Genomic DNA, 25,307 nt, shown 5'->3' on the forward strand with positions numbered 1-25,307 from the left:
TGGCACCTGCTCACAGTGCCAAAACCACTGGTGAATGGTTTACTGACCATGGTATTACTGTGCTCAATTGGCCTGCCAACTCTCCTGACCTGAACCCCATAGAGAATCTGTGGGATATTGTGAAGAGAAAGTTGAGAGACACAAGACCCAACACTCTGGATGAGCTTAAGGCCGCTATCGAAGCATCCTGGGCCTCCATAACACCTCAGCAGTGCCACAGGCTGATTGCCTCCATGCCACGCCGCATTGAAGCAGTCATTTCTGCAAAAGGATTCCCGACCAAGTATTGAGTGCATAACTGAACATAATTATTTGAAGGTTGACTTTTTTTGTATTAAAAACACTTTTCTTTTATTGGTCGGATGAAATATGCTAATTTTTTGAGATAGGAATTTTGGGTTTTCATGAGCTGTATGCCAAAATCATCAGTATTAAAACAATAAAAGACCTGAAATATTTCAGTTGGTGTGCAATGAATCTAAAATATATGAAAGTTTAATTTTTATCATTACATTATGGAAAATAATGAACTTTATCACAATATGCTAATTTTTTGAGAAGGACCTGTATTAAATTATACACTTGGAAAACCCCATACTGTGGCTTGGGAATGATTAAAACAAGCAATGGGCTGATCTAACTCTGTCCAGGCTTTTCAGTTTCATGCAAAATAACATTAGCCCTTCCCTCTCGAGTCTTATTTTGAGCTTATTAGCAGGTTAAACAACATATAAGCAGTCTGTCCTGTTCTTGGCCAATACTACCAGCATTATATAGGCTAGTTGTTAGTCACAGTCAGGCACACCTTTCCAGTTTTATCAGCGAGGGCGTGTCTCATTCAGGCGAGCGTAGTGAGACTGAGACCGAGACAGAAATCACCTGAGATCACTGCGCCACTGCTATAGGAGAAAATGGGCAAAGCAGGTGGACGTGGGGACTTTGAATGGGTGTACGACGAGCAGCCGCACACATGGAGAAGAAGGGAAATTTTGGGTAAGTCAGCTGCTTTTCTGACTGGCATGATCAGGGATCTAGAAATGTGGAGTTTTATTCTAGCATAGTTATCAACTACTTCCAGCCTAGTACTTATCAAAGCAGGTGGTTCAGACCGGTGAAGTACCATTTAACCTCCTGGGGTTAGCAACTGTGATATGACTACTGGGTTACTATAAGACACCCCCCCCCCCCCCCCACCATATTAATATTAATGATGACTTTGATGACCTTGCCTTAAATGTAGGCCTAATTCAAACAACACTTAAATAAGAAAAAAAGATTGTTGTCAAAAGTATACAAATTGACAACAAGTATATTTTAATAACAAAAATAGTTTAAAAATAATTGCAATAAATCATCTGTTGTATAACTTGTAGCCAAACTGGGCTTACATTTCAAGCATAAAAAACATTAGAAACACAAAGACAATTTAGTAAAATTTACAAGAATTTGCATTTAGGGCAAGTTTGCTTTTGAAGGTCCGCTTGGTAATACGTGATAGAGAAAAAACTACAGGGAAGAGACATACTGTGGTTGAATTGCATTTAGTTTTAGGAAAATCCTCTCTTGTGCAGAGATGTGTCTGTGTTTGTTTCTGCTAAGCGAAATGGGTGAATTACCGCCGATAAGAACTGCGCACAAATAGAAATATATATATAACGGCTCCCAGAGGGCCATTCAATAGAATCGGATCGTTCGTGAACGACCCATCACTAGTGGTTATACAGTTTGAAAAAGTCTTATGGGATGGTCTGTACTAAAATGACACATTACACCTCCCTGAATGTTTTAAATGTTGTATCAACATGTTTTTTTCTATTATATTTTAATTAAAAACAACTATTGTGAGATTTAGATCCACTTGTCATGTTTGCATTACACAGAAGAGACCCCCACTGCTGTTTACTCTAACGTTTACGAGTACATTTTAAATGAGTTACTTTTTACTTGAGTAGATTTTTAGACTAGTAATTTTACTCGTACTTAAGTAAAAATTAATTAAAGTAACTTTTACTTGAGTACAATATTTTAGTACTCTTTCCACCTCTGTGTATAACTGACATAGATACCGTTTAGACAGGTGCCCCAAACTTTGTTTCCTTAATATAACAACATGTAGTTTATTAAAATATAAACTACACCTAGGTTTGTGCATTCAGGTGGTTAAGATTTAACCGAACTGTAAACAATGTTCCTTCTGGAAAATACCGAAATGTAGATTTTACTGGTTTTACCCACCTGATTTTTATCTGCTTTAAAAAAACGTAGCCTAAAAACTTAGCCCTAAATCGTTACGAAAGCTATTATGTCAGATTTCAGATTACACCACTAAGACTCTGATAACATAGTATGGAAATTTTAGTTGTTCGCCTGAGGTAAAATACTTGTATTTTCAGCTACAACGATCCACGTTTGTTCACGCTTTTACTACGCGTTTCTTAGTCAAATCTCTCCTTTTGCAATTTGCTTTTAACTCATGAATGCAAAACCAAGCCAGTGAATGTAGAACATGCACACCAGTGTTCTTTTTTCTCTTTTTCCAGCCTCATTTAACATCTTCATTGACAGAAATGTGCATCTATAAACCTCATTTCCCAAAAACGTATTAGTATCAATCACTTATCAATTACTCACGAAAACTAAAATGTAGTAATTAGGGTTTTTTGTGTTACATTGAAAACATTCATTCATTTTCTTATTCGTTTATGCAATTAGGGTCGCGGGGGGGGGGGGGGGGGGGAATCATGTTTCTTTAAACCCCATTCAATCATTTTGTTGACTAAAGACACTAATTGATCCAGTTTTAAAGCCAATTTTTTAACCTTTTGTTGTGTAAGTCCGTCGCTGTGCTACTGCATAAGGCCTTTGTTGTATTTTGCGCTATGTTATGCACCACATAGTTTGAATGGAAGGCAGATCTGGACAGGAGAAAGGACGGTCAAATAAAATACGTGCAGAATGTGGCTTGGTATTATGTTAAAATAAACTTGGACAACCCTGACAAAGATGTTGATGGTGCCTTCACAGATGTGCAAGATACCCACGTCATGGTCATTAATACCCCACTTCATACTTTGACAGATCTTGGCTTTTATACTTAAGTAACTTTTGATCTAATATTTTGTGGTTTAAAGAATGTCCATTATTTCCATTAACATTCTAAAAAGTCGACTACAGTAGGTCAAACACAATATGTTTTACAGTGCCCATGCCCATTTCAGGTGAGCAGAGGCACAGAGAAGTCAACTTACTTGCATTTATAAATGCAGCATGATTTCTTTGTAATTTGGCAATGAATTGTTTTGAAGTAGCGAAGGATTTTCCGAGACCATGTGGTAATATTTATCACAGAAGCGTGCAGTTTTTTATTGCAGTTTCAGCTCAAGAATGAAAAGGGTTACAGGAATACCCACTATTTGCATAAAGATTCTCAGAGTGTTTTAATAGTTTTATGCACTGTTAAGGGTGAAACACTTTGCAGTCACTCACTCCTCAATCAACATTGTATTAACTGGCAAGCCTCAGCCCATTATTGCTCATTAAGAACAAGGCCTCCCGAGTGCTTCTTTTATACACAATCACATTTGTGTCACCTTTTCAGATGGTTTTTAATATATCTGAATATATTTAATTTCCCTTATCCACTGTGGCAAACCCTGCTCAGACACTACTGAAGCTATTTTACACAGCTTCTCTTACAGTGGATCATTTTCCATCCAGCTTTCTCTCAGACACAGCAAATTGTGTCTGAATAACTGGTGCCAATGCTGAGACGTGAATTCTTTAATTGTGTAGCAGCCATCAGTTTCCAAATAAGAAAGAATTAATGTTTATATGGTAAAATGTTCTGATTACGTGATTAAGTGAATTCTTTACATGCTAAAATGAGTTTACAAATTACTGCTTTATATATTTTATTTGCATTTTACATACTGTGCCAACTTTTATGGAATTAGGGTTTGTACTAAAAGGAACATCGGTTGTACCAGTAGTTCTTAATCTTTTGGACAGCATAATAGTCCTGCCTGGCCAAACAAATGTACTTACAAATACTGATAATGATATGGAATGACTAGGTTTAATAGAGTAAAAGAATGGGTGGTGAGTGTAGCTATACATTAAATTAAAACCAAGTCTAGGGTGTATTTCTATTACACAAATCCTGTTCACCCTGATTTTTGACCCACCACAACCTTGACTGGGATAAATCAATTACTAAAAGTGATTACATTTATTAATGCATGAATAACAGCTGTTTATCCCGGTGAACACTTGATTACTAATGATCTAAAAGAAAATGTAGTAAAATTATTTCTTTATTTGGCATTTGGCAAAATTTTTTATAATAAAAAGCACATTTTTTGATATCACTGTTATACAATATAAAATTGTTATACCAAGCTGTACATAATGTGGGCTGATGCACAGCTAGACAACTCCTAGTCAGCACAAGTACATTCCAACTTTAATGTGTACACTGCTTAGTGATACACACGTGGACACTACTTATCTTAAAAGTACATCATTTAACATTTTATGATCAGTATGTGCTGTGTGCACTGTATGAAAATTAAACAGCTGACTGTAGCCTGTACAATTTTCCATCCTCTCAAATTCATTCATCAGTGGTAGGAGGCGCTCAGTGACCAGATGGGACTTTGCTGGTGAGATCATTGTCAGCATTGCAATGGCACTAACATGGTAGTGATATGTTCGTGTGGATTGTACTATATTAGTAAATTAGATACAGTAAGTGGGTGTATAAATACTGTTACACTTAACTGGACTGTATATTAAACATGCATACCCTTTATACTTATTGTAGCTGGACATAAAGATAGTTGTTATTTTTTATGCAGTGTGTGTTCTTTCACCAGTCTCTTATCAATATAGAGTTTCTTACCACAGGATGCTGTTGACTTTATATGTTTGGTTTGAGCAATAAAGTCATCTCTAGGCTTTATATACACTGATCAACCATAACATGAAAACCACCTCCTCACTTACTGTCCATTTTATCAGCTCCACTTACCATATAGAAGCACTTTGTAGTTCTACAATTACTGCCTGTAGTCCATTTATTTCTCTACATACTTTATTTAGCCCAGGACCACCACAGTGTAGGTATTATTTAGGTGGTAAATCATTCTCAGCACTGCAGTGACACTGACATGGTGGTGGTGTGTTAGTGTGTGTTGTGCTGGTATGAGTGGATCAGACACAGCAGCGCTGCTGGAGTTTTTAAACACCATGTCCACTCACTGTCCATTCTATTAGACACTCCTACCTAGTTGGTTCACCTTGTAGATGTAAAGTCAGAGACGATTGCTCATCTATTGCTGCTGTTTGAGTTGGTCAACTTCTAGACCTTCACTGGGGCACTGCTGGATGGATGTTTTTGGTTGGTGGACTGTTCTTAGTCCAGCAGTGACAGTGAGGTGTTTAAAAACTCCATCAGCACTGCCGTGTTTGATCCACTCATACCAGCACAACACACACTAACACACCACCACCATGTCAGTGTCACTGGGTGGCTCTCAACCCAGCGTAAATTAGTAGAATTAGTAAAATCACTGTGCTGGGCATTTATATTTAGGTTTCATGCTGTTTTAACTTGAAGTGACCAAATGTTAATGTTAAAATGTAAATAAGGCTGCTAAATAACTGTTACCAAGCCAACATCAGACATGCTGGAATAGCATGAACAAAACAGGCTAGTTGTTAAATGCCTGTCTTTATACTAAAGGACTGATCAGTCTAAATGACTGATCAAAAACTGATCAGTTTCTTTGTCTGTTTATAACACTGAATTGTGGATGTATTTTTTTAAAGCTAATATATCTTGACATTTTAATATGATCAAAATGACTGTTTTGGTCAGTGTTGTGTTAAACACATTTAAGTATACCAGTGTAAATAGGCAGGTTAATTATGTTCTGTAAACTGATTCCATGACAAATTATGGTGTGACAAGTGGAACAATTGCTGGGTGACCCAGGTGTGCCTGACAATTAATACGCTTTGCTTGCACGTGACACATTGAACCCTTTATCATGGTCAACACTTAGGCACTGACACAAACACCCCCGTTGGTGCTATTGTCTGAAGATCACTTAAACAGAACAGGTTTGGGTGGACCAAAGATAATCCAGTACACATAGTTACCAACCTACTATACTATTGTATCTCAAACCATTAACCATGAGGGTACATTATCTTTTCATAAAAGTTACTTTTTAAAAAAAAACTTGCGGCCACTGATCTTGTAACATGATCAACTTATTAATTTTTAAATGAAATGAGCTTTGTCTTACATTATGTTTTAAATGCTTCTCTTTAGCTTTCATACTGAAACCTCTTGTGAAACGACACCTCAAGATCTTCAAATATTTATAAAGCCTTATTTTATTAGGCCTCTGAGTATGCGTTAGTACTGAGATATCAGAAGGGCTGGTGTTTATACATGACACTAAGGGTGTAGAAAACACAATTCCACTGTGATCATTTAACATCCTAGCTGAGGACTGAAATGCTGCTTCAGTTGATTCATGGTGCTTGAAGGTTAAGAGTAAAAAATGATGGTGTTAATCATTCACATGTTTAGTTGAACTGTGGCTAGTTAAATTATCAGTAATCAAACATTACCGTTTAAGAAACACAGATTTGACAGTTGTATATTTTTGCCTTGTACACTTGTGACAACTGATGCTGCTATTGTGTTATATTTACCTAAGTCTGTTCAGCTGTCCTTTCATTGGAGGTCTATAGCATTTTGGTTACTGATTACACGAAATGAGCTGGACCGGGGCTCATAAACGCTGGTGCACTATTATCAGATTGGAAGTCTACTTTGACACAGAGACATGCTTTGTCAAAATTTTTTGTTTGCTCACCTTTCACAGTTACTGCAACCACGTATGTTAATGCAGTCTTATGCAATGTTAAGTGAAGTTAAGACAAATGTTACTAGAAATGTCCCTCCTGTTTTTTTTTTTTTTTAATTCTGATTGTGGTATGGTATCAAAGCTCTGTGTATTACAGACAATAATTAGAAGCCGACACACTGCAAGCAAGTTTTGCAAAAAACAGTTTGGGTCCCGTGTTTATGAACATGATCTATGCTTTCAGAATTTTTTACATTTACAGCATGTACATTTACAGCCATACAAATTTTGGGAAATTTCCATCAGTTACAGTAGTAAAAATGACTAAAATATACAATATTTGCCTGCTTCATACTTTCTGTGTTTAGGGAAAAGCTATAATATTAGCAATAACTAATAGGTTCCAAACAAAAATAATTCATTTGTTTTTAATAACTGCTTTAAACAGTATTGCTTTTTCATTTTTTATAGGTAGGAGGGAAACATTTTTTTCACTTTTATTCTACAAATCAAATCAAATCAGAAAAAGTTGGGACAGTATAGAAAATGCAAATAAAATAAAAATTCAGTTTTCATTACATTTACTTTGACTTTTATTAGACTACAGTTTGAACCCAAGATATTTCATGTTTTGTCTGCGTAACATTATTTCATTTGTTAATATAACTCTATTCCTGCATTTCAGGCCTGCAACACATTTCTGAAAAATTGGGATGAGGGCAATTTAGGACTAGTAATGAGGTTAAAGCAGCATCCAGGAAGGGCTGAGTCTTTCATGAGCAAAGTTGGCCAGAGGATGACCAGTTTGTCAACAAATGCGTGAAAAAAACGACGACCCCGTACTGTTGCACATCTTAAGACGTGTTTGCAGGAAGAATGGGACAAAATAAAAGCTGAAACACTAAATCACTAGGTATCCTCGGTGCCAAAATGTATTTTAAGTGTGGTGAAAAGGAATGGCAACATTACAAAGTGGTAAATGCTGTACTGTCCCAACTTTATTTTGGAATGTGTTGCAGGCCTGATATGCAGGAATGGAGGTATATTAATAAATGAAATGAAGTTGACTAGACAAAACAACTTGCTGTCCCAAGTTTTTTTGATTTGGGGTTGTATTAAAATAATGCTGGTGTTATGTATGCTAACTTACAGATATCCGGGGTAAATAAAAACACTATAACTGAACATAATGGCTATTGTAAATTGTCAGTTTTAGACTGCTTGTTTTCTATTTTTAATAAGTTCTCAGTCACATTAGCATTTTTGGCATTTTGTCTTTGTCTTGATTGTGCACCTCTTAAATATAGACCTGCAATTGGAGAGTAGAGGGGGGAATAAGGGCTCTTGTAAACACAACCAATTGTCATATAGAAAATAAAACTGAACCCTGCATTTGAGATTAATCAAAGACTAAATGTATTTAAATTAGGTCAACACTAGTTGTGTAGTTTGTCATAGACCACCACATTTGATTGTATTTGTAAAAAAATGCTACTGTGAATGCCACTTATTAAAAGCAAACAGAGAAACAGGTTGATAATTAAAACAAAGGCACAACATCGGGTTTACCTCTCCCACTGGGAGAGAATTAATTTCTGCCTGATTTCCTGTTCCCATATAGTTTCCAGGTTACCAGTGCCTGCAGAAAAATTATATTAGCCCCTAATGGCACTTATTAGCCTTCTGTATAACCGTATCCACAACAATTAAGTAATATACACCTGAACACCCTTTGCCTCTAGAACAGATTTAAATGTCCTTAACTTCATCTTGTCCCCCACAACCAGTGTATTATGATGTAGTTAGAATAACATTGGGTGTGTTTGAAAACCTAGTGAGCTGCCTTGCTGTCTTACTGTCTACAGGCAGCGGCCTAAGTAGAGAGGATTCTAATAAGTCATTGACTTATAAGGCAGGTAATTCGAACGCACTACTTAGACAGTGATTCCATCCAGCGGTTTTTGCTAACTAAGCTAATACAGTTAGCCTCATGCCATTCAAACCAATGGGATGGGGTGGCACAACGCGCTAGCATGTCAACTAACATCTCCCTCTGTGTACCGAAAATGGTTAAATTCACTGATAAGCCCGAATTAGCAAATAAATGACTCTTGTGCAAGTTTATGCAAAATAAAAATCAATAATAATTTATTTACGTTTGAAAATAACTTTCTCTGCACCGTCCGCCATGTTTTTTATTTTTCTGTGAGAAAAGTTGTGCCTCCGTGAATGCTGGGATTGCCTTCACCGCTAAAAAAGCATTGGATGCTCACTCATCCTTGAGTCAAAATAGTGCTGAAATTTTAAGATACCTTACTAGTGAGCATATTAAGGCATCTCGGGAACGCGCATAGGATGACGTAAAATGCTGTCTATGTAGAGAGCTCCCTAGGTTTTTAAACACGCCCATTGTTTATCTTGTTTACTCTGTATTATTAAGTTATGTTTAATGCTACACGGTTCAACAATTTTATTTCCTTTTGTACTACAGACGTTCCCTTCTTATTTGCATTAGAAAGAGGCCATGGAAAGCACGTACACTAGTCTTTGTGTTTATGAAAAACAGAGTGCACTGTGAGGTGCCCTGTTCCTGTAAAAGTACTCTATCTTATTTAAGTGTAGGAATTATGGGTTGTGAGACTCTCCCCAATTGTGAGAGTCTCACAAAGAGTCATGAACGTGCTATGAACTTTGCAAATACCCCACCACTAGTGTGGGCTCTTAGCAGCAATGAAGCCCAGTCGACATCCTTTTAGCCACCTGTACCTGTTTGAATGCCTGGTCAGGTCAATAGCACCACCTGAAGATATGCATTTTCATACATCGATTCTAAATACTAAATGTTTCTGCATGGTAGCCTTGCCATGATTTCCCACTTTGCAAAGCTTACACATTAATTTGTGTTAGATTGTAGAGGCTTTCAATAAATTAATTGTTATTGCTGTGGCTGTATATGAAGCATTTAACAACTTTCCTGTTACATGTACATCTAAACTATGTTGACCCACCCATTTTTATGTGATGTTTCTGTTGTTTTGTCCACACCCTGTATAGATGCTCAAGAAATACAGTCTACTGAGAGGATCCGTGTCAGTCTGAATGAAACATTTTAAGTAATGTCTTTGCTGGGTTCATTAAATGTTAAATATTACTTTGTACCTCTGTTCATCGTGTACTTGTATATTTTGGTTTAAATTGTTTAGAAATGACCTAATAAAATGCATATAAACACATTGACCATCTATTACAAAAGTAATTGACTGACATACCCTTGTCTTCGCAGCAAAGTATCCAGAAATCAAGAACCTGATGGGTCCCGACCCCCAGCTGAAGTGGGTTGTATCTGGAATGGTACTCACTCAACTCTTGGCATGCTATCTGGTTCATGATCTGTCTTGGAAGTGGGTGTTTTTCTGGGCGTATACATTTGGTGGTTGTATAAATCATTCCATGACCCTTGCCATCCATGACATCTCACACAATGTAGCATTTGGGAACCGGCAAGTGCGCTGGAACCGCTGGTTTGCGATGTTTGCCAACCTGCCCATTGGCCTACCTTACTCTGCCTCCTTTAAGAAATACCACATTGACCACCACCGCTACTTGGGAGGGGATGGCCTGGATGTGGACATCCCTACGGACTGGGAAGGCTGGTTCTTCTGTACGCCTTTGCGGAAGGTACTCTGGCTTTTTCTTCAGCCTTTGTTCTATGCACTGCGACCTCTGTTGGTGAACCCGAAACCTGTGACCAAACTGGAAATGATGAATGCAGTTATGCAGTTTGCAGCAGACATTCTGATCTACTACATCTGGGGACTCAAACCTATAGTGTACCTCATATCTGGGAGTTTACTGTGTATGGGGTTGCATCCAATCTCAGGACACTTTATTGCTGAGCACTACATGTTCCAAAGGGGCCACGAGACTTACTCTTATTACGGCCCTTTAAACCTGATTACCTTCAATGTGGGATATCACATGGAGCACCATGATTTCCCCAGTATCCCTGGCAGTAAGTTACCGGAGGTAAGTGTTCATTTATTTTCAGATAGCCTGTTTGTTGTGAATTGTGACACTCTGCTCTAGTGAGTATGAGTGGAAAATTCTTAAATAGCCATGTGGTCTGAGTTTTGAGCTGAACTCATGTTTTCAGTAATATTTTGAAATTATTTACTTATTATTATATTTACTTATGCGTTGTTTGCAGGAATATTTTCCAATTAAATTAACCAAGCAACAAAATTTGTGCCACACACATGGACAAAAGTATTGAAACACCTACAAACCCTCCAGTTAAATCTATTTGATGTATCAAATCAAAGATGACTGTTCCCATGTGCTCAAAGCAATGTCAGTAAATACAAGTTTGACAAGGTAGGTGTGGAGAAACTCTACAGAGCCCTGACTTGATGGTTTGGAATGTTGATTGTGAGTAAGACCTTCTTGTTTAACCAACTTCTTAAGTATTAACATAAATTAAGTAATTGTTTCTTAAATGCACTCATTTAAGAAACAATTACTTAATTTATGTTAATACTTACGCAGGTACGGTCAGGCATATCATTAAAACCACCTCCTTGTTTCTACACTCATTGTTCATTTCATCAGCTCCACTTACCATATAGAAGCACTTTGTAGTTCTACCCCCACAGAACCACCACAGAGTAGGTATTATTTAGGTGGTGGATCATTCTCAGCACTGCAGTGACAATGACATGCTGGTGGTGTGTTAGTGTGTGTTTTGCTCAGCGCTGCTGTGTCTGATCCACTTTTACCAGCACAACACACACTAACACACCACCTCCATGTCAGTGTCACAGCAGTGCTAAGAATGATCCATCACCCAAATACTACCTGTAGTGGTCCTGGGAGAGTCCTGCGCATTGAAGAACAGAATGGAAGGGGGCTAACAAAGCATGCAGAGAAACAGATGGACTACAGTCAGTAATTGTAGAACTACAAAATGCTTATATATTGTAAGTGGAGCTGATAAAATGGACAGTGAGTGTAGAAACAAGGAGGTGGTTTTAATGTTATGGCTGATCAGTGTATATTTGAAGTGTACTTTCTGGAGCACAATTTATTCAGCAGTTTTGTTGACTCTGGTGTCATGTTCTATGTAAATTCTATGTAAATAAAATAAATACTTTATAACCTGATTTCTCTTTAATTGACAGGTAAAGAGAATTGCAGCGGAGTATTACGACTCACTGCCACAGCACACCTCCTGGATACGAGTGCTCTGGGACTTTGTGTTTGATGACAGCATCGGCCCCTATGCCAGAATCAAGCGAGAGTACAAACTGGCTAAACAGGAATAAATTGCACTCTACATGCACTATTTTCTTCAAGCCACTATTTAAACGGAAAAGAAGAAAAGCAGGACAGGCCTGCTACACTGGCAGAAACGCATTTAAACTTTTCCACTTGCAGAAACGGCAAGGGAGCAAGTTTAGAGAATCTGAAAACATCTACTTGTGGTCGGTTTAACTACTGTAAGTTTTTTTTTACTTACATGTATTAAAGGAATCAAATGGATGCTGAGATGAAGTCTGTAAAACGTTTTCATTTGTGATCCTGTTCGTTTGTTTTTTGCTGTGTAAAATGTTTTCTATGTTAATATTCTATAATGTTATTCTAAAGCTACTGTAATCTAATTATTCACATTTTTGAAAAAAAAACATTTGATGTCAGGTGACCAGACTGGAATGCTTTAATACAATGGCTGAATTAAATCCACAATGCCATAAGCAGTGCAGGCATAAATATGAAATGTGTTGTGTTTTATTTTTAAGAACCCTAAAAGTCAGATCATTAAGATACCTTGTTAAAGCCAGTTTTGGTAAAACAAAGGATGTTGCCATGTTGAGTTTAATGCCACCCTTCAGTAAACACAATAAAAAAAAACCAGAATATTTTGTTATAGTAGACCCTTGACTTATGAATGTAATTGGTTCCAAAGGGCTGTTCTTAAGTCAAAATGTTCGTTAGTTAAACCTATTTTTCCCATAAGAAATAATGTAAATAGAATTAATCCGTTCCAGACCTCCCAAACCACCCCCTTACCTAACCTTTCTAATGTCTTAAATGCTTTTTTTTTGTTATGAATACAAGTATATTTTTCTTCAAATCTTATATTATAGAATAGACATTACTGTAATAAACAATAATAAACAACAATACACAGTAGTACTGTAAATAAAAACGCACACCATATTTCAGTACAGTACGTGTGCTGTATCATACACCATAATAAATTTCCTTCTTTTTATATAAAATGTATCTACCAGAAACAACAATAACTCTCATATTTCTCTATTATTTCCTTCTTTATTTCAATAGTGTTGCATTTTGTAGGTGTAATTGCACGAAAGAAAGAATACTTTACTTAGCGATTTCCTTCTTGTTCATTTATATTTTCGGCATTTAGCAGACGCCTATATCCAAAGCGACTTACAGTAGTTACAGTATACAGTGTGAGCAATTGAGGGTTAAGGGCCTTGCTCAAAAGCCCCACAGCTGCAACCTGGCAGTGATGGGGCTTGAACCAGTGACCTTCTGATTACTAGTCCAGTACCTTAACCGCTAGGCTACAACTGCCCTGTTCATATGTTAGTATGGTAAACCATTCGTAACTCAAGGGTCTACTGTATTTAGTTATGATTTAGCCGTAAGTACCTTTTTGTACATTTTACTTTGTCCTAAAGTTTTACAGCAGGGGTGTCAAACTAATTTTCACCGAGGGCCACATCTGCATTATGGTGGCCCTCAAAGGGCCAATTGTAACATATCCTGCTGTGATTGCATCCTGCTGTGTCTAGTGTCGAATTGCCAAATTTATATTGTATATTTATAATGTACATTTATATTGTACTCCTTTACCACAGACACGGCCTCATAACACAAGAGACGTACCGGTTCTTCTTCTTGAAGCACAAACTTGTATTCACTGTCCCATCTTTCATTAAATTCTCCTCCTTCTGCTTCAATTTTCCCTTCTTGTACATTTTGAGTACATCTTGTACATTTATTTGTAAATATTTCTCAACATCACTTGTTGGAAAACTGCCTCAGTTAAACGCTGATGTGGAAACACTGCCATTTAGTGGTGGGATGCGGTCACTTTGCGGGTCACATGCATTGTGGGAGATGCAGTTTATGTACGATTTTACAGTGTACTTTAAGCTGTCGCGGGCCACATAAAATGACGTGGCGGGCCGGATTTGGCCCGCAGGCCTTGAGTTTGACACGTGATTTACAGTATAAAACAAATGTGTAATACAAGTAATTTACAAAGCTCAACCAATTAGTACACCTGGTATCTGCTAATAAACTGCAGTGATTCTAAAACGTGGTAAAACTTGGAAGACACAACAATCAGTAATGATCCACATTCTACTTGAATGCAGGTGACCAGTAATTATGCAAAAAAATAGTGCAAAATGTGTTTCCCATAGGAGATGTTTTAAATAATAAATAAAACAAAACATTGAATTTGACCAAATGAGTACAACTCTTAGCATTAGACTGTAGAAGCCATTTTTAATGAATATTCCATTGTTCATTATTAGGCTTTGCCTATAATACATTATAAAATGATGCTTTATTGTGTCACAATAGTTAAAATAATAGCTTCATAAACATCTTTCCTCTCCTTATTGCCTTTTTTATATAGTCAGGTTCACACTGGGCTAAGCGCCACCTGGAAACACTGGGTGCAAGGTGAGTCTGTTAAAGGACAACACATTTACATCTTTTATTCACTTACAAAGTAGGGCAAATAAAAGCTGCCAATCCACTTACTGCTTGTTTTACCTGGTGAACATGGATAGAACACGTAAAACTTCTCATAGACAGGGAATTAAGACTGATTAAGACTGAATTACGACTGTTGCAGTAAAAACATTGTTTTTTTTATTGCAGAGCATCACACTTAGCAGTTTACTTACTTATATACACAAAGGGGCAATTTAATTGTAGCCGATCCATCTACATACATGTTTGGGGTTTACAAAAATCAGAGTACCCAGAGGAAACCCATGTGGACACAGAGAGGACAAACCAGAACCTGTCTGGCACCCACAGTGTCCAACAGGCCATCCTAGTGATTTTTAAATTTAACTGTACACATTCCTATGTACACCGATCAGCCATAACATTAAAACCACCTTGTTTCTACACTCACTGTTCATTTTATCAATTACTGACTGTAGTCCATCTGTTTCTCTACATGCTTTGTTAGCCCCCTTTCATGCGATTCTTCAATGCTCAGGACCCCCACAGGACCACCACAAAGTAAGTATTATTATTTGGGTGGTGGATGATTCTCAGCACTGCAGTGACACTGACATGGTGGTAGTGTGTTAGTGTGTGTTGTGCTGGTATGAGTGGATAAGACACAGCAATGCTGATAGAGTTTTTAAACACCTCACTGTCACTGCTGGACTGAGAATAGTCCACCAACCAAACATATCCAGCCAACAGTGCCCCGTGGGCAGCGTCCTGTGACCACTGATGAAGGTCTAGAAGATGACCAACTCAAACAGCAGCAATAGATGAGCGATCGTCTCTGACTTTACATCTACAAGGTGGACCAACTAGGTAGGAGTGTCTAATAGAGTGGACAGTGAGCGGACACGTTATTTAAAAACTCCAGCAGATTGCTATCAGTCAGATTCATTTGGTGATCACATCTGATGTTGGGAACAAATACTTGGTTGTTGATTTTCAAAACTGAGCTTTAAAAAAAAAAAATCCTTTAATTGATTATGAAAAAGTAAAAATTCACATGGTATAGTTTCAGTGGTCTTAGTTTTATTCAAAGGTCTTTCAATGTTTCAATGATCAACCCGATAGGAAATAATTTAGGACTCAACATTTCAACCAAAAACTGTCATATCACAGGGCTTTAGCTACAGATACATCTCTCATACCCATCATCAGTGACCTCACACCATCAGTTTGAATTCAAGATTTAAAAAAAATACAGTGAACATTTGTATTGGCAAAAAAAGATGAAAACTGGTGTGGTTTGGAGACAGATGAGCACAAAATGTGCTGAATGTGCTTATTACAAACTGAAGAATGAACATAGTAATAAAATACAAAAGACTGACACAAAAGGCAAGCAATTTTGTAATTCTCTTTCTATACCACTATTAATATTTCATCAATCATAGTAATTAAACAACAAAGCAGTATAAAACAAAAATAAATCCATCAAGGTCCAACTAGTCAACTTTCTTTTTAAGACTTGAAAGACTGGGAGCAGCAGACTGCACAGTGGGCGGAGTCTTTTAATGTTCATACAGGAGGAAATAGAAAATTCAGTGTGAAGGTCCATCCATCCATCCATTCATTCATTCAACCATTCATCAAGCCATTCTCTCCTGCATACAAATACTCCATCTCACTTCCATTTCTCAGCTTTCTTTTGCTCCTTTCTTTAATTTTGTGGTTGTTGCAACATTCCTGCAACCTCACAGCAAATTTTCCATGCTGTTGCAGCTATGTTGTCAAAACGTTCTTCAAACGCGTCACAGGATCTTTACAGCACTTCTTCTAGGAGCCTTCCAAAGATGTTCTCATGCTTGTAAACACTATGTAGCACCCATTCTAGTAAGTTCTCTTCTAATGGCTAAAGTGAAATAAAAGGAACAGTTACTAACTAAAAAGAACATTTGTTTTGTCGTGTGTTAATGTGTTAAATGTGTTAACTCTTACCATCAATGATCTCGTCTTTGACTTTATGCAATTCACGTACAACCTCTTCCAAGATTTCCTTTTGAAAGACAAAAAAGTCGTTTTAGATAGATAGATAGACTTTATTTATCCCGAAGGAAATTATTGGTCTCCAGTAGTTTAACAAAGAAGAGAAAACTTAAACAAATACAAAATAAGCTAAGTAAATAAGGTGCATTAATACAGCATTTGACACTTGTCATTGGGCAGCTGATGAGCAACCTTGTATAGTATATTGATTTAATTGATCACACATGGTCTGCAACGATGCTTAGGTAGGTGGTACGTGTCAGGTAACATCCACATGGATGGCAGGACCCAAGGTTTCCCAGCAGAACATTGCCCAAAGCATCACATTCCCAAAGTGCATCCTGGTGCCATGTCTTCCCTAGGTAAGTGACACATACACACCCAGCCATCCAAGTGATGTAAAAGAAAATGTGATTCATCAGACCAGGCCACCTTCTTCCATTGCTTTGTGGTCCAGTTCCGATGCTCACGTGCCCATTGTTGGTGCTTTTGGCGGTGGACAGGGGTAAGCAAGGGCACCCTGACTGGTCTGCGGCTATGCAGCCCTATACGCAACAAACTGTGATGCACTGTGTATTCTGACACCTTTCTATCAGAATCAGCATTAACTTCTTCAGCAATATGAGCAATATGACCTTGTGGCCGGTTTACCACTGTTCCTTCCTTGGACCACTTTCGATAGATAATGTACACTCCAGACCGAGAACACCCCACTAGAGCTGCAGTTTTGGAGATGCTCTGACCCAATTGTCTAGCCATCACAATTTGGCCCTTGTCAAACTCGTTTTTCCTGCTTCTGACACATTGACTTTGAGGATAAAATGTTCTCCTGCTGCCTAAAATATCCCACCCACTAACAGGTGCCGTGATGAAGAGATAATCAGTGTTATTCACTTATATATATATATATGGTGTTACAGAACATACCTGTTTCATTCTGTCAAAGTCTCCTGTCTCTGCATCGCTGGTGCTGCCAATAGGCCTCAACCTGTTAGGTGAAAGACATGGTAAAAAGGAACTGTGTGTACAGTGTATCACAAAAGTGAGTACACCCCTCACATTTCTGCAAATATTTTATTATATCTTTTCATGGGACAACACTATAGACATGAAACTTGGATATAACTTAGAGTAGTCAGTGTACAACTTGTATAGCAGTGTAGATTTACTGTCTTCTGAAAATAACTCAACACACAGCCATTAATGTCTAAATGGCTGGCAACATAAGTGAGTACACCCCACAGTGAACATGTCCAAATTGTGCCCAAAGTGTCAATATTTTGTGTGACCACCATTATTATCCAGCACTGCCTTAACCCTCCTGGGCATGGAATTCACCAGAGCTGCACAGGTTGCTACTGGAATCCTCTTCCACTCCTCCATGATGACATCACGGAGCTGGTGGATGTTAGACACCTTGAACTCCTCCACCTTCCACTTGAGGATGCGCCACAGGTGTTCAATTGGGTTTAGTCCATCACCTTTACCTTCAGCTTCCTCAGCAAGGCAGTTGTCATCTTGGAGGTTGTGTTTGGGGTCGTTATCCTGTTGGAAATCCTCATCGTAGGATTTTTAAAGACTTTTTTTGTAAATTATGGTGGAAAATAAGTATTTGGTCAATAACAAAAGTTCAACTCAATACTTTGTAACATAACCTTTGTTGCAATGACAGAGGTCAAACGTTTCCTGTAAGTCTTTACCAGGTTTGCACACACTGTAGCTGGTATTTTGGCCCATTCCTCCATGCAGATCTCCTCTAGAGCAGTGATGTTTTGGGGCTGTCGCTGGGCAACACGGACTCCACAAATTTTCTATGGGGTTGAGGTCTGGAGACTGGCTAGGCCACTCCAGGACCTTGAAATGCTTTTTACGGAGCCACTCCTTCGTTGCCCGAGCGGTGTGTTTGGGATCACTGTCATGCTGGAAGACCCAGCCACGTTCCATCTTCAATGCTCTCACTGATGGAAGGAGGTTTTGGCTTAAAATCTCACGATACATGGCCCCGTTCATTCTTCCCTTAACACGGATCAGTCATCCTGTCCCCTTTGCAGAAAAACAGCCCCAAAGCATGATGTTTCCACCCCCATGCTTCACAGTAGGTATGGTGTTCTTGGGTTCTTCTTCTTCCTCCAAACACGATGAGTTGAGTTTTTACCAAAAAGTTCCATTTTGGTTTCATCTGACCACATGATATTCTCCCAATCCTCTTCTGGATCATCCATATGCTCTCTGGCAAACTTCAGACGGGCCTGGACATGTACTGGCTTAAGCAGGGGGACACGCCTGGCACTGCAGGATTTGAGTTCCTCTCGGCGTAGTGTGTTACTGATGGTAGCCTTTGTTACTTTGGTCCCAGCTCTCTGCAGGTCATTCATCAGGTCCCTCCGTGTAGTTCTGGGATTTTTGCTCACCGTTCTCATGATCATTTTGACCCCACGGGATGAGATCTTGACCCCAAGGGAAATCTCCCTTGGGGTCAAGATCTCATCCCGTGGGGTCAAAATGATCATGAGAACGGTCATCATCAATGGTCTTGTATGTCTTCCATTTTCTTACAATTGCTCCCACAGTTGATTTATTCACACCAACCTGCTTGCCTATTGTAGATTCACTCTTCCCAGCCTGGTGCAGGTCTACAATTTTCTTCCTGGTGTCCTTCGACAGCTCTTTGGTCTTGGTTGAGTTTGGAGTCTGACTGTTTGAGGCTGTGGACAGGTGTCTTTTATACAGATAACGAGGTCAAACAGGTGCCATTAATACAGGTAACGAGTGGAGGACAGAAGAGCTTCTTAAAGAAGAAGTTACAGGTCTGTGAGAGCCAGAAATCTTGCTTGTTTGTTATTGACCAAATACTTATTTTCCACCATAATTTACAAAAAAATTCTTTAAAAATCCTACAATGTGATTTCCTGGATTTTTTTTTCTCATTTTGTCTCTCATAGTTGAAGTGTACCTATGATGAAAATTACAGCTAAGTAGGAGAACTTGCACAATCAGTGGCTGACTAAATACTTTTTGACCCCACTGTATATATATACAGTGTATCACAAAAGTGAGTACACCCCTCACATTTCTGCAGATATTTAAGTATATCTTTTCATGGGACAACACTGACAAAATGACACTTTGACACAATGAAAAGTAGTCTGTGTGCAGCTTATATAACAGTGTAAATTTATTCTTCCCTCAAAATAACTCAATATACAGCCATTAATGTCTAAACCACCGGCAACAAAAGTGAGTACACCCCTAAGAGACTATACCCCTAAATGTCCAAATTGAGCACTGCTTGTCATTTTCCCTCCAAAATGTTATGTGATTTGTTAGTGTTACTAGGTCTTAGGTGTGCATAGGGAGCAGGTGTGTTCAATTTAGTAGTACAGCTCTCACACTCTCTCATACTGGTCACTGAAAGTTCCAACATGGCACCTCATGGCAAAGAACTCTCTGAGGATCCTAAAAGACGAATTGTTGCGCTACATGAAGATGGCCAAGGCTACAAGAAGATTGCCAACACCCTGAAACTAGGCTGCAGCACAGTGGCCAAGATCATCCAGTGTTTTAAAAGAGCAGGGTCCACTCAGAACAGACCTCGCGTTGGTCGTCCAAAGAAGCTGAGTGCACGTGATCAGCGTCACATCCAACTGCTGTCTTTGAAAGATAGGCGCAGGAGTGCTGTCAGCATTGCTGCAGAGATTGAAAAGGTGGGGGGTCAGCCTGTCAGTGCTCAGACCATACGCCGCACACTACATCAAATTGGTCTGCATGGCTGTCACCCCAGAAGGAAGCCTCTTCTGAAGTCTCTACACAAGAAAGCCCGCAAACAGTTTGCTGAAGACATGTCAACAAAGGACATGGATTACTGGAACCATGTCCTATGGTCTGATGAGACCAAGATTAATTTCTTTGGTTCAGATGGTCTCTAGCATGTGTGGTGGCAATCAGGTGAGGAGTACAAAGATAAGTGTGTCATGCCTACAGTCAAGCATGGTGGTGGGAATGCCATGGTCTGGGGCTGCATGAGTGCAGCAGGTGTTGGTGAGTTACATTTCATTGAGGGACACATGAACTCCAATATGTACTGTGAAATACTGAAGCAGAGCATGATCCCCTCCCTCCGGAAACTGGGTCGCAGGGCAGTGTTCCAGCATGATAATGACCCCAAACACACCTCTAAGACGACCACTGCTTTATTGAAGAGGCTGAGGGTAAAGGTGATGGACTGGCCAAGCATGTCTCCAGACCTAAACCCAATAGAACATATTTGGGGCATCCTCAAGCGGAAGGTGGAGGAGCGCAAAGTCTCGAATATCCGCCAGCTCCGTGATGTCGTCATGGAGGAGTGGAAAAGCATTCCAGTGGCAACCTGTGAAGCTCTGGTAAACTCCATGCCCAGGAGAGTTAAGGCAGTTCTGGGAAATAATGATGGCCACACAAAATATTGACACTTCAGGAACTTTCACTAAGGGGTGTACTCACTTTTGTTGCCGGTGGTTTAGACATTAATGGCTGTATATTGAGTTATTTTGAGGGAAGAATAAATTTACACTGTTATATAAGCTGCACACAGACTACTTTTCATTGTGTCAAAGTGTCATTTTGTCAGTGTTGTCCCATGAAAAGATATACTTAAATATCTGCAGAAATGTGAGGGGTGTACTCACTTTTGTGATACACTGTATATATATATATATATATATATATATATATATATATATATATATATATATATATATATATATAATTTGTTCATTCTGAATCTTAATTTAACTGACATTGTAGTTTGTAAACAAATTTAGAATGTGATGCTTGCAACAAATTCCAAAAAAGTTGGGACAAAGGCAAAATAACAGTTTATAAAATATTCAAGCATTCCACAATAAGCAGGTGAATTGGTAACAGGTGAGGGAATAATCATCCATCTAAGGATCATTCGGGTCACCCGGGAGTACTTGTAAATGTTTTCACTTAACACAGGCAGCCATTTCATCATTACATCATTCATGCAACTTGAAACTTTGTTACACAATGGGAAAGCCACAGCACAGAGTTGTCTAAACACAAGCTAATCTTAAACTGGTCAGATGAGTCCCCATTTCTGCTTGTTTTAAAGACAAAAAGTCAGTTTTGCCCTCTATGTATCATACAGATTATGTATCTTCTATTGACTCACTAGAAGGGTGGAATGGCACATTTTATTTGCAGCTTAAACTATGGGTGATTTATGGGGTAAAAAAGCCTGCAGTAACCTGTGGTACTGGAACAAATTGTTAAAACTGTGTTTTAAAGAGATTGTGTTAACTGTATTATTTTAACTGTACACCGACAGAGCACTGTAACTGTACACCTACAATGAGGGCTAACAGGTATGTGTTCCTTAGAGCAGAATATAACAACAAAAAACAATACGGTTCAGTGCTTGGAACTCTAACTAAACCAGCTTACCAGGATCAGCAGGATCAGCATACAAAAGCCTGGATTAATCACCCAGATTCAAGAAACTAAAAAATGACCAAGCTATTTAGTCCAACTAATGCTCCAAATAAAACATAGAACATTTGCTTTTCTTTTTTTGCATTCATTTTCTTGGCATTTTTCTCAATTTTCCTTCCAATTTAGTCGTATCCAATTATCCCATTGCATTCCTCGCTACAGATGTTGATCTCCACCCTGGTTGAGGAGACCCGAGACTGACACACGCCCCCTCCGACACGTGTACAGTAGCCGACTACATCTCTTCACCTCCATGAGGCGAGGTTATATGTGGCTCAGCTTTGTGTATGGAAAGACACACCCTGATCCTCATTATCTTTTGTGTCTATGTAGGCAACATCAACTTTCAATCTGCCAGCAGAGGTCGTAATTGCATTAGTTATCAGGTCCCATCCGACACCCCTCTAGAACAACAGCCAATCATTGCTCGTGTAGGCACGTGTAGGAGTTTTAATCCGACGAGTTCGAAATGTCAGCTCTGGTGTGCTGGTGTGTTTAACCGCTGTGCCACCTGACCGCCAACATTTGCTTTTCTATGGATATGGAAATAATGGTACTATGGAGGAACGGTGACCACCAAAGTATCCAGAACAAATACATGATAGTGTCAAACTGACCTTGAGGCGGCAGATGATTTGTCTGAAGAATTTGCCCGCTCCCATGGCTTCTTCAAACCATCTGTAAAGCAAATGTCAATGGATTAAAAAAGAAACATATGTGACATAGTGACATCAGTAATACAGCTTCTTTGAAAGTGCAGCTTCAGTCTTTTTTAGGTTTTCTGAATAATTTATTACCCATCATGCAAGAAGACACTTCAATTGATGTCTCCTTAGAAAAAAAGGCAAAAGACAAAACAAAAACCCTACCCACAGGTTAATTCACATTTATTAAATCCCAGTGATCTTAGGCCCAGTTCTCTATACTTTTTAAACATGTATTGTTTAAAAATGCTTTTAAAAGGCAACCATATAAATGTCAGTTTTATGAGGCAATCACGGTTAATGTTAGCCAAGGTCAATAAACCTTCAATCTTTAACCACTTTACCACCTCTTTCTTGCAGCTTACACATTTTAATATTAGGACACATTTCATGATCCTCATAATGCTTTACAAGATCATAGATTATCAAAATAATTGTAATGTATAGTTGTAGTTGTCTGGTCATGTGTGGTGTAATTTATCTTTATTTAAATAATATTAACATTATTGAAATATCATAGTGGCTTTTTCACTTCACACATTACTCAACTATACATAAAGGTGTACTGACTGATCACATGCTTTTTCCTTGCATACCCCCCTCCCTTGATCATATTTTACTTAGTCTAATCATTGCCAAGTCTTCTATTGCTTGTATCACGTGAACTGGTCAAGGAAAGTTGAGACCATCATGCCAGTGGTGGTCTTACAGATAGCTGTACCACGTACAAAAAGACATACTATGAACCCTATAAATACCCAACCACTAGTGCAAGCTCCCTGACCAGACAGTAAAGGTCACAATTGTACAACAGCAATCAAGTGCTTATACAGTCAAGCCGGAAAGTCTGCACACCCCTTTTCACCTTCTCCATGTTTTATTACATTACTCATTCTATAATAGACTTTAATTTTTTGTCACAAAATTCTACACAAAATCAAGCCTTTATGTTAGAGTGGCCAGACGGAATCCACTCCTTAGTAAAAGCACACGACAGCCCGCTTGGAGTTTGAGAGGCCTAGAGGACTCTGAAACCATGAGAAATAAACAAAATTGCACTTTTTGGCCTGAATACCAAGCGTCACGTCCAGGCACCACTCATCCCTACAGTGAAGCATGGCGATGGCAGCATCATGATGTGGGGATGTTTTTCAGCAGCGAGATCCGGACGACTAGTCCTGATAGAGGAAAAGATGAATGCAGCTAAGTACACCGAGAGCGCTCTGGACCTCAGACTGGGCCGAAGGTTTACCTTCCAACATGACAACAACCCGAAGCACACAGCCAAGAGAACAAAGGAGTGGCCTGAATCCAATCGAACATCTGTGGAAGGAGCTGAGAATGGCTGTGTACAGACGCTCCCCATCCAACCTGACGGAGCTTGCAAGGATATGCCATGAGGAATGGGCAAAAATGTCCAGAAACTAGTGTGCCAAGCTCGTAGCTTCTTTCCCAAGACGTCTTGAAGGTGTAATTGCTGCCAAAGGTGCATCAACCAAGTATTAGGCTAAGGGTGTGTACAGATACAGTATGTAACCCCCAAATAGACGTTACTAAAATAAAATTGCATATTTTCTAAACCCTGTTTTCACTATTATACACCTATTATAGAATGAGTCTGTAATGTAATAATAACACGTGGAGAAGATGAAAGGGGTGTGCAGACTTTCCGGCTTGACTGTACTTCATTTAACCACAAGAGGGCAAAAAACGACAGGGCAAATCGTGCCATCTGAGCAGTGCCTTGAAAATACAGTATATAAACAAGGGCTGTGTAGACTTTCCAGCTTGACTGTATATTTCAGAAAGATAATGGCCATATACTAATAAACATACGTATTAAATTAGGTGCCTTCCACTGCCTCTCCGATAACCAAATTTAAACACTGTTGCATGTTAATAGGACGTACTGAAGAACCGACTAATTAGATCCCCACTTATATATGACAAAAGGCCCTCTATGCTATTCACTTCTATTCTAAAAGGCTTATTTTATTCTATTCTATTAATTATATTTACTACTATTTTTTCAAGTTGGGGTCACAGCACAGGGTCAGCCATTGTACAGCACCCTTGGTGCAGACAGGGTTAAGGGCCTTGCTCAGGAGACCAACAATGGCTGCATAGCAGAGCCAACACAAACCACTGAGTACATCAGATATAATGCATGCATATAAACCTCCACAAAATATTTTGACAATGATTTGTCTTAATTTAGACCTGACCTGGTTAAGCTATTTTGACTCGATCTCAAAAATGTGTGTATATGGATCTGACAAAGGTAGTATTGACTAAAGAGGGACATGTGAAAAAAGCTATACATTTAGAATTAGTCAACCAAAAGCAGGTAAGCATTTAAAAATAATACATTTAGGTTCAGTGGGTTATGAACTGCCAAAATGCCTCCACAAAGCATAATAAAACCCAGTTCTTACAGCTAAAGATACAGATATAGAAA

General features: G+C 38.7%; 2 protein-coding genes across 6 annotated transcripts in view; one reads left to right on the top strand and one right to left on the bottom strand.

Moving 5' to 3' along the window:
- The first annotated feature begins 805 nt into the window (after nucleotides 1-805).
- On the top strand, nucleotides 806-12,570 carry degs2 (delta(4)-desaturase, sphingolipid 2). The gene is made up of 3 exons (XM_063007723.1): nucleotides 806-993; nucleotides 10,165-10,907; nucleotides 12,059-12,570. The coding sequence occupies exons 1-3, from the start codon at nucleotides 912-914 to the stop codon at nucleotides 12,200-12,202; spliced, it is 969 nt and encodes a 322-aa protein (XP_062863793.1). The 5' UTR covers nucleotides 806-911; the 3' UTR covers nucleotides 12,203-12,570.
- Nucleotides 12,571-15,679: 3,109 nt separating this feature from the next.
- evla (Enah/Vasp-like a) overlaps nucleotides 15,680-25,307 on the bottom strand; it is an 82,777-nt gene continuing 73,149 nt past the window's right edge. For all 5 annotated transcript variants that reach the window (XM_063007127.1, XM_063007126.1, XM_063007124.1 and 2 more), the window contains 4 exons: nucleotides 22,763-22,823; nucleotides 17,580-17,640; nucleotides 16,605-16,662; nucleotides 15,680-16,518 (listed from right to left, as the gene is read on the bottom strand). In XM_063007127.1, the coding sequence (XP_062863197.1) occupies nucleotides 16,481-16,518; nucleotides 16,605-16,662; nucleotides 17,580-17,640; nucleotides 22,763-22,823 (218 nt within the window). In that variant the 3' untranslated portion in view covers nucleotides 15,680-16,480. The remainder of the gene's footprint in view (nucleotides 16,519-16,604; nucleotides 16,663-17,579; nucleotides 17,641-22,762; nucleotides 22,824-25,307) is intronic.

The sequence above is a fragment of the Trichomycterus rosablanca genome, chromosome 13 (genome assembly GCF_030014385.1).
Source record: "Trichomycterus rosablanca isolate fTriRos1 chromosome 13, fTriRos1.hap1, whole genome shotgun sequence".
NCBI lineage: Eukaryota > Metazoa > Chordata > Actinopteri > Siluriformes > Trichomycteridae > Trichomycterus > Trichomycterus rosablanca.

Coding starts and splice junctions, on each gene's coding strand:
- degs2 (XM_063007723.1), top strand. CDS start 912: ATGGGCAAAGCAGGTGGACGTGGGGACTTTGAATGGGTGTACGACGAG. Junction 994..10,164: donor GAGAAGAAGGGAAATTTTGG/GTAAGTCAGCTG, acceptor TTGTCTTCGCAG/CAAAGTATCCAGAAATCAAG. Junction 10,908..12,058: donor CTGGCAGTAAGTTACCGGAG/GTAAGTGTTCAT, acceptor TTTAATTGACAG/GTAAAGAGAATTGCAGCGGA.